The following is a 13,340-nucleotide window of genomic DNA, read 5'->3' on the forward strand; positions in this document are numbered from 1 at the left end:
TGTAGTAAAAAAATTTATAATGTTTGGGGGTTCTAAATCATTTTCTATCAAAAAAAATATTTTTAACTTGTAAACAACAAATCTCAAAAGAGGCTCAGTCCTTAAGTGGTTAATTCTTTGTTATAATAAAACAATACATGTTTAGCTACTCTCTTTGCCTAAAGAGAAGTTTGTTTTTGATTTTTCAGTCAAATGCGTCCTTTCACTTACAAAAGAAGAAGCGGTGAGATCAGGCTGAACAACACAGGGAGGCATTTAGAAGGCAGAACGTTTTATACAAGACTGCACTTCCTGCTTTGCCAGTCACACTCGATCTGCCCGAGAGCTTCACCATGGCTCCCTGCTGACAGCCCAATAACAAACTCGTGTAAGTATTGCTGCCATCTTAACTACTCATAGGCACACCCCCCCCCCCCCAAAGTGTCAAAGTGCGCTTTTAGATCTCGTTGTTACAAAAATCAGCGAGCTTCCTGTGCATATCTACAGGTGTTCAGGCTGATATACTATAACCAGGAAAAGATAAGGACTTCTAATCCCTGCTGTGTAAAAGGAAACCTGCAGTCTGCAAGCTGTTATTGGTCCAACCTTCCATAAATCATTCCCTGACAAGCAGGTTATATTTATTCGTTATAAACCTGAGGCTTCTATCATACACTGAACTGGAACCTTAACTGCAACAAAATGAAAGCAAAAAATAAAGGATCTGTGCTATTTTTTATTATTATACAGGATTTATATAGCGCCAGCAGTTTGTGCAGCGCTTAAAGAGGAAGTAAACCCTTCCAAACAACTTGGACCTATAGGTAAGCCTAGATTAAGGCTTACCTGTAGGTCCAAGCAATATCTCCTAAACCTATATGGTTTAGGAGATATTTGCCCGAAAATGGGCACCGCTGTCTACGGCGCATGCGCCGTAGACAGCGGCGCGCAGGCGCACTAAATGCGGCAAATCCAAGAATGGATTTGCCAAATTTGTCGACTCCCGTGCGCATGCGCGGGAGTGACGTCATCGCGGCTTCGCCATATGACAGCGGCGGAGCTGCGAGGCGCGACTCCCGTGCGCATGCGCGGGAGTGACGTCATCGCGGTTGCGCCGCTGTGATTCGTCGGAGCTGCGAGACGCCACAAGCAACATGGATGCGGCGGACTACAGGGGACAGCGGCGACTTCGCTGGCTCCTGTGTCAGGTAAGTGACACATAATGAGCTACTATGCGATGCATAGTAGTCCATTATGCTTTACCTTTGCAGGGAAAAAAAGAGGAAGTAAACCCATCAGGGTTTACTTCCTCTTTAACAAAACGAAGGCAGACATTATAGTTACATTACAATTTGGTACAAGAGGAACCAGAGGCCCTGCTCTTTAGAGCTTACAATCTAGGAGGGAGGGTCAATTGATACAAAAGGTAATAGCTATGGGGGTGAGCCAATGGAGAAAGTAAAACAGTGTATTAGTTAGAAGCAGGATGGGCTTCTTTAAAGAGAAGGGTTTTCATGGATCGTCTAAAGATGGATAGATTAGGGGACAGTCAGACAGATTGGGGTAGGGAGTTCCAATGAATGGGAGAAGCTCTGGAGAAATCCTGGAGGCGAGCATGGGAGCTAGAGAGCAGGAGGTCTTGGGAGGACCGAAGTGAGAGGCTTGGTTGGTATTTTGGGACTAGTTTAGTGATGTAGCTGGGTGCAGAGTTGTGGATGCCTTTGTAAATTATTGTTATTAATTTGACTTTTATTCGCTGGGTGAGTGGAAGCCAGTGCAGGGATTGGCAGAGAGGGGTGGAGGACAGTGAATGGTTGGTAAGGTGGATGAGTCTTGCAGCAGCATTCATTCATTGCTATGCTTTCTGTTATGTCCTAAAAAAAGCCTTTTCCAGGCTCTGATTATTTTCTAATACCAAAGCAGAGCTGAAACATTCACAGGTAAGAAAAATGCTCATATTTTTTTATTGTATGTTGATTCATTTTGGTTGTAGTTCCTCTTTCAGTTCCTTTTGTGCTGAGCGTGCATACAGCATGAAAACCTAGGCACTTCACAAGTTCACAGCCATAGTTTCTCAGCTCCCGGGATATATACAGGGCTGTTTTTAAGGCAGTGCAAAAGGGGCAGCTGCCCTGGGCCCTGTCATTGTTGTGGGGCCCAAAGCAGCTGTCTCATACTTGCCAACTATCCCAGTTTAAATTTCCTTGTCTCTTGCTGTGTCCTGATATCTCAGTGTGAATTGCTGCTACTAATGCTGCCCAGCTCTGCCCTATTGTTGTGTCCAGATGACTCACCTGCAGACCCTGTGTTTACATGTAAATAACCAGCATTCATATGTAAATAGCAGCAGCATTTATATGTAAATAGCTGCATAGATATGTAAATAAAGGCGGCATCCATATGTATAGCATGACCCCTGGAGTGAGGAGATGATGTGCTGTAACCTCTAGCAATGAATCAGTGAGCAGTATTACTGTACAGTAATCTCAGCAAGCAGAAATCATGTTCTGTAACCTCTAGCAGCTAATCAGTGAGCTGTAATGTGTTCTGTAACCTCTAGCAACCAGTCAGTGAGCACTAATGATACACTATAACCTCTGACAAACAATCACAATAGCTGCCTGATCTGATTGAATAAACAGATTTTGAGTCTAGCTGCTATTTATTGTATGTCTCAGAGCAGGTGGAGAGCAAAACTGCATGGGGGGGTCCAATCAATATTAAAGACGGACCTGGATATATATTTGTTATTTCTAATTGCACCGACTTGGATTAGAATATGATATTTGGAGGTGTTATTTGAGTCCCTGGGGTCATATGTTATTATGATGTTTGTTTTCTTTTATGTTTGTAAACCACAATTTTAATCTTATTCAATTAAAATTTCAAATATTTTTTATTCTATGCATGTGCCTATAAAGTCCAATTTTGCAATTCCTAAATCTTTTCCTACTAATATCTGGACGCTGGCATATTATTGCTAGTGTATCCACAATGTCACCCTGTGAGGATACATGTTAAATTCCATAATTTTTTGACATTCCCGTGACATATAATCTTCATAGGGAAATTAGGCGACCTCTGAAGACAGGATGTAAAGCTGAACCCTAGGTGGATAGAAAATACACTAATGCATTATTTCATCATTAAGAGTGAATTTTTTTTCTTTTTCTGAATCATGCTTACCTAGGTAAAGCTGCATCTGTCCAGGGCCGATGGGGGGGTTGCCAAAGGGGCGGATGGGCAGAACCATTTACTGTAGGAAGGGGGCACAGATGAAGTGCTGGCAGTGTGCTGCTAAAAACTTTCTGGGCAATTGTGACTAACTTCCATGCCATAATACTGCAGAACTGCCTGCAATAATGATCCCTGTGAGGCGGAGCCACAGAGTAATCTCCGCCCGACAGGCACTTCTGAGTCTCAGCGAGGCGTGACGTCACCGAGAGGTCAGCCCGGAGTTGGGAAGGGACTGTGGAGAGCCACCGACCAGCGCGGTGTGGCAAACCTATAGGAGGAACCAACAAGGCAGAGCATCAAAAGTAAGCACATGGACATCTACAGATGAATTGGCGAGAATGAGATTAATAATTACCAATGTTATTTGTAATGTGCAGCACAAAGGGGTTAATGTATCGCCACTGGTCACTAATTCATTAACCCCTTTATGCTGCAGCATGAATGGGGTTTAACCACTTCTGTCCCGGGGGATTTGCCCCTTCCTGACCAGAGAACTTTTTGCAATTCGGCACTGTGTCGCTTTAACTGACAATTGCGCGGTCATGCAGCGTTGTACCCAAACAAATAGAGCTTTCTTTTGGTGGTATTTGATCACCTCTGAGTTTTTTATTTTTTGTGCTATAAACAGAAAATGAGCGACAATTTTGAAAAAAACAATATTTTTAACTTTTTGCTATAATCAATATCCCCCAAAAATATATAAAAATAAAAAAAATTTCCTCAGTTTTGGTCGATATGTATACTTCTATATATTTTTTTTATTGTTTTGCGCAAAATTTATAGCGCTTATAAAATAGGGGATAGTTTTATGGCATTTTTATTATGATTTTTTTTTTTATTAGTAATGGTGGCGATCTGCGGTTTTTATCGTGACTGCAACATTATGACGGACACATCGGACACTTTTGACACTATCTTGGGACCATTGTCATTTATACAGCGATCAGTGCTATAAAAATGCACTGATTACTGTGTAAATGACACTGGCAGTGAAGGGGTTAATCACTAGGGGGCGATGAAGGGGTTAAGTGTGTCCTAGGGAGTGATTCTAACTAAGGGGGGATGGGCTTCAACACACCTGACAGCGATCACTGCTGCAGATGACAGAGAGCCGTGATCTCTGTCATGACACTAGGCAGAAAGGGGGAAATGCATTGTTTACAAAGGCATCTCCCCATTCTACCTTTCTGTGACATGATCGTGGGCACCCAGCAGACATCGAATCCACAGGACTCACGGTCACGGAGAACGCAGCGGGCCCACGCGCTTTGTAAAGGGGACGTTCCTGGATGCCATTTTGCCCACCCCTGCCATTCTGCCAACGTATATTGTAGTGCATCGGTCGGGAAGCGGTTAAAAACACTGACACACGTGCCACTAATGCAGCACAAAGGGGTAATTAACACTGGTCAATAATGCATTAGTGACCAGTGGCAATACATTAACCCATTTTATGCTGCATATTACAAATACCATTGGTAATTAACCACTCCCCGACCCACCGCAGTACATATACTGCGACAGGGATGCAGCCACAGGAATTGTAGCATACATCGCTGCCTGTTTCGGGTGCATGCCCTCACCCATCAACTTGATTTGACACAATGGGGCTTATTTACTAAAGAAAAATCCACTTTGCACTGTAAGTGCACTTGAAAGTCTGCTGAAAGTGCACTTGGAAGTAAAGTCACTGTAGATCCGAGGGGGACATGCAAGGAAAATAAAAAACAGCATTTTAGCTTGCACATGATTGGATGATAAAATCAGCAGAGCTTCCACTCATGTCAGATCTACTCCTTAGATTTAGAGCGACTGCACTTCCAAGTGCACTTGCAGTGCAAAGTGGATTTGCCTTTCGTAAATAACTCCCAATGAGAATCTGTCAGCAGATCCCAGCCTAAAATTCACAGCCAGGATCTGCTGATCGGCTGTGTCCAATCACAGCCCAGAGAGGGAATGGTTGCTTTGTTTCTTCTCCCTACACTGATCGCCCCCATTGCTAGTATATAAAAAAAAATTCCAGTATATATTCCATTGTTTAGTAGATGTTATAGCTTTCACACAATCCACTTAATATGCACTTATTTTTTTTTTTAACAAAGACATGTAGCAGAATACATTTTGGCCTAATTTTATGAAAAAACTTTTTGTTTTATTCTTTTTATTGGAAATGTTACAGCAGAAAGTAAAAAATATATATTTTTTGTTTATATAATAAAAAATAAAAAACAAAACGCAGTGGTGTGCAAATACCACCAAAAGAAAGATCTTTGTATGAAAAAATAATAATAGAAATGTTGTTTGTGTACAGCAGTGTATGATCACGCAATTACCAGTTAAAGTAGAGCAATTCTAAAATGGACTGGTCATGAAGGGGGTAAAATCTTCCAGAGCTCAAGTAGTTAATCAACCCCCCCCCCCCCCCCACCCCAAAGAGTTAACCACCCCAGCCAGTTCACCTGAGGATCACAGACACTGCCATCAATGCTGGGGGTTATTACACAAGATAGCACTATTGCTGGGGGTTATTGTTATTGCAGAAACTGACACGAATGCTGTGGGTTATTATTACCTAAATTGGCTGCTGATTCTTAAACTGGCACCAATGCTGGGGATCAAATTGTAGAAACTGGCATTGATGCTGGGGGTTATTATTGCTGCTGCTGACACCAATGCTGTAGATTGTTATTTGTACATTGAGTGCCAGCCAATGGATGACCACTGGCACCCACTGATTGTTGGGAATAGCTCTGTCCTACCAGCGGGGAAGCTAAGCTGCATTATTATGTCACAGCACTTTAAGTACCTCTAATAAAATACATATATTTAAAATGTGGGAGTGAACTTTATTTCTATAGAATTATACCTAATTTAATTTGTATTGTTTTTAGTATTTTCCTGTTTTGAAATGACACTGACTCTTTATTTATAAGGGGTTGTGGGGGAGTTGGCGCAGTTTGCCATCTTTTCCCTGGGCACTGGACCACAATGTCACAGCACTGCATCTGTCCCCCGTCGCCTCTAAGCCCTTGTACACACGGTCGGACATTCCGACAACAAAATCCGTCGGATTTTGTCCGAAACTTGTGTTGCATACACACGGTCGGACAAAGTTGTCGGAAAATCCAATCATACGTAACGTGATGACGTTATTTTGTTACGACGTGACTACGTTCAGGCTAGTAGCCAATAGCTTTGGTCTAGGAATTTGATCTGAGCAAGCATGCAAATTAATATTCGCTGTTGTCACACTGGTTCTCCTCCTGGCCAATCATTTAGGAATTTTTATTTGCAAAGAACGTTGAACAAACACAGTCTCTCAGTCAGGAATAGAGGGTATGGGTAGGAAAGCTCAGGTACTCTTGAAACTGCTGACACTTGAAATGTCTCTCGCAACTGGATATTTCAACTATCGGATAAATCCCCTTTTAGTGAATTTTAGCAGCCGACAGTGATTTAAGCTTAGCAAAGTCTCTGCCACAGACTTGGTTGTAGAACTTTAAAACAGATCAGAAAGTCTCTCACAGAACTTGTAGCTTGTAACTTGTAGTTGCAACTGAAGGATGAAATTAGGAACTTTCTTACGGTACCAGTATCTTGCAGCAAGTCCGGCGATACCGTAGGAATGTGGATTCAGTTGGTGTCCTTTTAGCTTAGCTTTCAGGCTCTTACTGAGCAGTCAGCCTCGTGCATGACCCTCTTCTGAAGAGTCCTCCCCTGGTTGCGTTTTCAGTTGCTGGGCCTCTCCAAACCTGAGACAGCAGCGGACCACCTCGGAACCCTCCTTCCAGTTACTGTGCCTCGGGCTAGCCAGCCCCGAAACCTGGAAATGGATGGATCCGCACCCCAGGCCATGAGGGCCTCTGGGGGCTGGTCAGGAGGACCAGGACCAAGGAGTCAGCACATACTTCTGGACCGGAACCCAGAACCACGTGATCTCCGCACCTTAAGTAACCTCTCCCGGAATACACAGCGAGACAACGCACCCGCTGATTGGCTCAGAGAGAGATATTGGTACCCAATGCGTCCAACCAGACTGCGTTCCAATGCCTGTCAAAGGTGACACCTACAACCAGGCAGAACATAGTACAGTCCAGCCAAACTGATGCCGAAACCATAATCTACTGAATTTATCCCTAACACCCAAATATGGTCTTAGGAAAAAAATAATTTACAAAACATAGCGTGTGCTCTTCAGGAGCCCGGCGCTACATTTATTATAGCAAAAAGTACAAAATATTTAGTTTTTTTCAAAATTGTCGCTCTTTTTTTGTTTATAGCGCAAAAACTAAAAACCGCAGCGATGATTAAATGCCACCAAAAGAAAGCTCTAATTGTTGGAAAAAAATACGTCAATTTTGTTTGGGTACAGCATTGCCCGACCGCGCAATTGCCAGTTAAAGCAAAGCAGTGCCATATCGGAAAAAATGGCCTGGTCATTGAGCAGCCAAATCTTCCCAGGGTAGAAGTGGTTAATATTTAAGCACCAATTAATTCAAACAGTTATTTGCTGTAATTAATTATATTTCTCTACTTTCTAGGTGAAAACCTGCAGTCTACCATGAATGTTTAATCTCTCTAGAATTTGAGCTCTGAAAAGACGGATGTAGAAATGGCTGAATTTATCCTGCTACTTACCACCATTGCCTCTGTGCTCATTGCTGCACATTGTGTAGAACACCCACTCATTAAGGATCAGGAACTTGTTACTAACTACTCATACAACTCACTGATTTCTTTCCCTAACAATGTGTCTGTAGAGACAACTGTGCTGGATCTGTCACATAATAATATCACAAACCTTAACACAACCGACCTCAACTATCTCTTGCGTCTCAGAGTTCTCAATATTTCATATAATCTACTCGCTGAACTGAACAAAGACATATTTGACTCCAACAAACGCTTGGAACATTTGGATTTATCCTACAACAAGCTTGAGAATGTCTCTTGCACATTTCCAGACAACCTTCGATATTTGGACATTTCATACAATTATTTCACAACATTGTCTGTGTGTAAAGGTTTGGGAAATCTGATAAAACTGGAATACTTAGGGTTTGGTGCACAGCAAATACTGCAATCGGATATTGAAGCAATCTCTCCACTAAAACTACAACGTGTGTTCCTCAATTTGGATACTCTAACCCATTACCAAAATGGCAGCTTACTCATGTTGAATACAAATTACCTTCACCTTGCCTCTCTGTCTATGAAAAATGATATTTTCAGTTTACTTTTTGATGCCGTGAATGTATCTGAATCTTTGGAACTGTCCAACTGTGCCAACTATGTTTTTCCTATAGAAACTAGCCAATTAACAGCAATAGCTAATAATTCCAGAGTCATCAATTTCATTATGAATGGCCTTTCTCTATCATGGGATTTACTTACCTCCATTCTTCAGGTTATATGGCATTCACCTGTTGAGAGGTTCCATTTGTCAGAATTTACAGTGGAAGGGAGAATCAATGCAGTTCAATTTGACTATTCCAACTCTTCAATGACAGAGGTTCTCTTGAACAATATTCAAAGTAAAGTGTTTTTTTTTGACCAGACTGTATTGTACCGATTGTTTTCTGAAATGAACATTAAAAACCTGACCGTAACTTCAGCCAATTTTCTCTTCATGGAGTGTCCTTTAAAACCTAGCAGCTTCGAACTCTTGAATTTCGCCAGTAATGCTATGTCGGATGATGTCTTTCAAAACTGTGAAACGTTGATTAATCTGAAAACTTTGATAATGAGAGACAATAAACTGCAAAAACTAGCCAAGGTCAGCTCCTTGACCAACAAAATGATATCCTTGCAGTATCTTGACGTTAGCAATAACCAGCTTGATTACAAGGAAGAGGAATGCAGCTGGTCACAGAGTATAACGAAGATGAATTTGGCTTCTTGTTCTATGACCAGTTCTGTTTTTAAATGTTTGCCAAAGAATATTACCTGGCTGGAGTTGGGTAAAAATGACATAACATTTGTGCCATCGAACATAACTTATTTTGAAAAATTAGAATACCTTGGCCTTGAGTTTAATCGATTCTTTGATCTACCAGACTGCACATTTTTACCCCATCTAATAGTGCTCCAGATTGAACACAATCAAATTCCTTATCCAACCACTGAATTCATTCACAGATGTAACAATGTCTCCAGGATAAACATGGGGGACAACCCATTCCATTGTTTTTGCGAGATAAGAACATTCATCGGTGAAGTGAAGAAATCTCCTGGAAAAATGATTGGCTGGCCAAAAAATTATGTTTGTGAACACCCGGACAACCTTCGTGGGGTCATGTTGACTGACTTCTACATGCCTGAAATATACTGTAACGTCTTTATCCTCGTCCCAGTTATAGTTGTGCCAATAATCCTTGCCCTTGTTCTGTTGTTTATTATATGCAAATATTGTGATGTTCCATGGTACTTAAAAATGATTTGGCAGTGGACACAGACAAAGCAGAGGACTAGGACATCTAAAAGTCACTACTGGGAACTTGGGAGAGATTTTGACTTCCATGCTTTTGTTTCTTATAGTGAACACGATGCATCTTGGGTTAAGGAAATAATGTTGCCAAGTATAGAGAAGATGGACAACTCAATACGGATCTGTCAGCACGAGAGAAATTTCTTGCCAGGAAGACCCATTGTTGAAAACATTATTAATTGCATTGAGAAGAGCTACAAATCCATCTTTGTTTTATCTCCTCATTTTGTTCAGAGTGAGTGGTGTCATTATGAACTCTATTTCGCTCATCAACAACTGTTTACTGAAAAGACAGACAACCTCATTTTAATTCTGCTGGAACAAATCCCTCAGTACATCATCCCTTCAAAGTACTCAAGGCTGAAAACACTTATGGCAAAAAGAACATATTTGGAATGGCCAAAGGAGAAAAGCAAGCATGGTCTTTTCTGGGCTAATGTCAGAGCAGCTATTAGCATCAACTTGTCGGATCTGCATCATGAAATTTCACAGAATGATTCCCAGGCTCTCCTACATGATCAGGACGATAATGAAGATGATCAGGAAGCTGTCTCTACTGGGAGAACACAGTCATAATTGCTAACAGCTATAGCCATTAGTAATAATCCCATATCAATGGATCAACTTTGATACAATCAGCTTGCCCACAGATGGTTTGAATCTCAGCCGGTGTCTTGTCGAGAACTGTCCCCCGTCAGATAGTGTCCGCCCTGCACTGCGCTTGCGCAGTATGGAGGACAAGGAGTCGCCAAAAGTCTCCGAAGATGAACGGTGCCTGCACACTTAATAGTAAATTCTGCCCTGAGTCCAGGTTCAAGCCCTACCATCCAAGTGGACACAGAGTTAGAATAAAAATTTGCCGACCGCAGAAAGGCCACGTCCAAAGCGTGGCGTGCAAAGCGAGCCTGCGAGAGGCCCTGCTACTAAGTGCTGTTTTACATCATCTATGTCCACTTGGATGGTGGGGCTTGAACCCACTGGACTCAGGGCAGAAGGTACTACTAAGTGCGCAGGTGCCGTTCATCTTCGGAGACTTTCAGCATCTCCTTGTCCTCTGTACTGCGCAAGCGATGCGCCTGAGCAGTATAGGGCGGACACTATCCGATGGCAGGACACTTCTCGGCAGAACATCGGTCCCTGCTGAACTGGCTGAGATTCGAACAATCTATGGGAGGCTTAAAGGGTATAACTGTGAAAAAAGTATATGTTAAGCTCCTGAACTGCAAACTGTGGTTGATGTTGGTTTTTGGATCTTGTGATATTGGATGGAACTTTGGAGATCAAGGACATTTATTTCTCAGTATATTTGCATATACGTTTGATGTATTGGTTGAGGAAATAGAAAAAAAGTGATTCCCTTTGGGGTAGGTAACGGCACTTAGATATGGTCACAAAACAGTAGAATAGAAAAAGGTCACAATTTATTGAAAAATACAAAGATAAAACCATAGGTTATGGAGTGTACATATCAACCATAACTGATACTGCATATAGTTGAAGTAGATGATGAGTAAAATTGATTCTTCAACTGACGCGTTTCGGAGTCTACAAGAGATACTTCTTCCTCAGGGGTAAATAGGATACAGAGACTCTATGAAATAAGTACAAACAGTCAATGCCTATACATATTATTCACAGATGCTATTACAACATGAGAGGTCTATTACATACAAAACAGTTGCAGCAATCAGACGCTTGTAGTGCACTCCATAAAATTAAAAACAGCATCGAAAGCAACACAGTGGCCACAGGAAATCGCCATTACCCTACAGGGACCCAGTATAAGAAAAATATGTAAATATAAAGCCCAAAAATCTATTTTATATCTATTTTATTCTATTTTATTTTATTTTTATATTTACATCTTTTTCTTATACTGGGCCCCTATAGGGTAATGGCTATTTCCTGTGGCCACTGTGTTGCTTTCGATGCTGTTTCTAATTTTATGGAGTGCACTACAAGCGTCTGATTGCTGCAACTGTAAGTTTTGTATATAATAGACCTCTCATGTTGTAATAGTATCTGTGAATGATATGTATAGGCACTGACTGTTTGTACTTATTTCTTAGAGTCTCTGTATCCTATTTACCCCTGAGGAAGGAATATCTTTTGTAGACTCCGAAACACGATTGGCTGAAGGATCAATTATACTCACCATCTACTTCAGTATCAGTTATGGTTGATTTGTACACTCTATGATCTATGGTTTTATCTTTTTAATATCGTTTTAATATCTTATCTATTTTTCAATACATTTTGACCTTTTTCTATTCTATTGTTTTGTGACCATATCTAAGTGCCGTTAAAGTCCTACCCCAAGGGGAATCCCTTTCTTTCTATATCCTTATATTTGGATGTTGGCACTGTGAAACAATCACTGCTACCTCTTTATGGTGATGAAATAATACATATACGTGGTTTATGAAGAATAATGGATATGTAAAGAGTGGCACTTTGGGAGTGGATTATAATGTACTAGCACATAATTAGTAAATAAATAATATTGATTTTTTGAGTTCATAGGAATAGGGAAGTAGCACTGCTTTGGTTTTTAAAAAAAAAGGATGTAAGTATAGCTGTCACAGACCATGGAATTGCTATGGAACATATTACCAAAACAGGTCTAGTGCTGTCTGATTTCATAATAATTTATGCAGGCAGCAGTAGGATTTGCTACTGAGTAGGGCTCACATGTACTGTATATATAATTCACACTCCAGTGTCAGAACTTCATTTAACCACTTGAGATCCGCGCTATAGTCAAATGACGGCTACAGCGCGGATCTCCTTTTCCAGGACTACGTCTATTGACGTCGTCCTGTGCACGAGCGGCCTGCGCGCCCCCTGAGGGGCGCGCGCGGCACGCTCTGTGATTGGCGAGTCTACGAGACTCGCCTGATCACCGATCCGTGCAAGGGGTCGATCCCGACCCCTTATCACGTGATCAGCTGTCAGCCAATGACAGCTGATCATGTGATATAACGGAGCCGGTAATCGGCTATTATTCCTCCTCGCGCTGAAAGCCGATCACCGGCGGCCGTGATCGGGACATCAGTCCCGATCACGGCCAGCCCTGCTAGTGCCCACCTGCCCCCTGCCAGTGCCCACCTGCCCCCTGCAAGTGCCACATTAAAAAAAAGTAAGTGCACCCCGTCAGTGCCACCCAGCAGTGCCCATAGTGCCACCCAGCAGTGCCCACAATCTGCCTTAACAAAGGTGCTGCACCCCAGTGCCACATATCCGTGCCCATCAGTGTCATCTACCGGTGCCCAGCAGTGCCGCCCATCAGTGCCCATCAGTGCCACCTATCAGAGCCACCTATCAGTGCCCATCAGTCCCATCTATCAGTGGTACCCATCCGTGCCACCCATCCGTGCCACCCATCTGTGCCACCCATCCGTGCCATCTTATGTGCCCATCTGTGCCCATCAGTGCTGCCTTATCTGTGCCCATCGGTGCTGCCTTATCTGTGCCTATTTGTGCCGCCTTAACTATGCCTATCAGTGCCCACCAGTGCAGCCTATCAGTGCCCACCAATGCAGCCTATCAGTGCCCACCAATGCAGCCCATCAGTGCCCACCAGTGCAGCCTATCAGTGCCGCCTCATCAGCGCACTTCAATGAAGGAGAAAAATGAC

General features: G+C 42.3%; 1 protein-coding gene across 2 annotated transcripts; it reads left to right on the plus strand.

The window, feature by feature from the left end:
- The first annotated feature begins 230 nt into the window (after positions 1-230).
- On the plus strand, positions 231-11,224 carry LOC143975332 (toll-like receptor 6). Of its 2 annotated transcripts, none has more exons than XM_077477638.1 (2): positions 231-367; positions 7,758-11,224. In XM_077477638.1, exon 2 carries the CDS (start codon positions 7,829-7,831, stop codon positions 10,277-10,279), a length of 2,451 nt encoding a protein of 816 aa, XP_077333764.1. In that variant the 5' UTR covers positions 231-367; positions 7,758-7,828; the 3' UTR covers positions 10,280-11,224. The 2 variants fall into 2 exon arrangements, with proteins under 2 accessions (XP_077333764.1, XP_077333765.1); XM_077477639.1 differs by lacking the exon at positions 231-367 and adding an exon at positions 1,300-1,919.
- The last annotated feature ends 2,116 nt before the right edge of the window (positions 11,225-13,340 follow it).

This window comes from Lithobates pipiens, unplaced genomic scaffold, assembly GCF_037356315.1.
Source record: "Lithobates pipiens isolate NorthernLeopardFrog02 unplaced genomic scaffold, aLitPip1_a1.2 Scaffold_13, whole genome shotgun sequence".
Taxonomy (NCBI): Eukaryota; Metazoa; Chordata; class Amphibia; order Anura; family Ranidae; genus Lithobates; species Lithobates pipiens.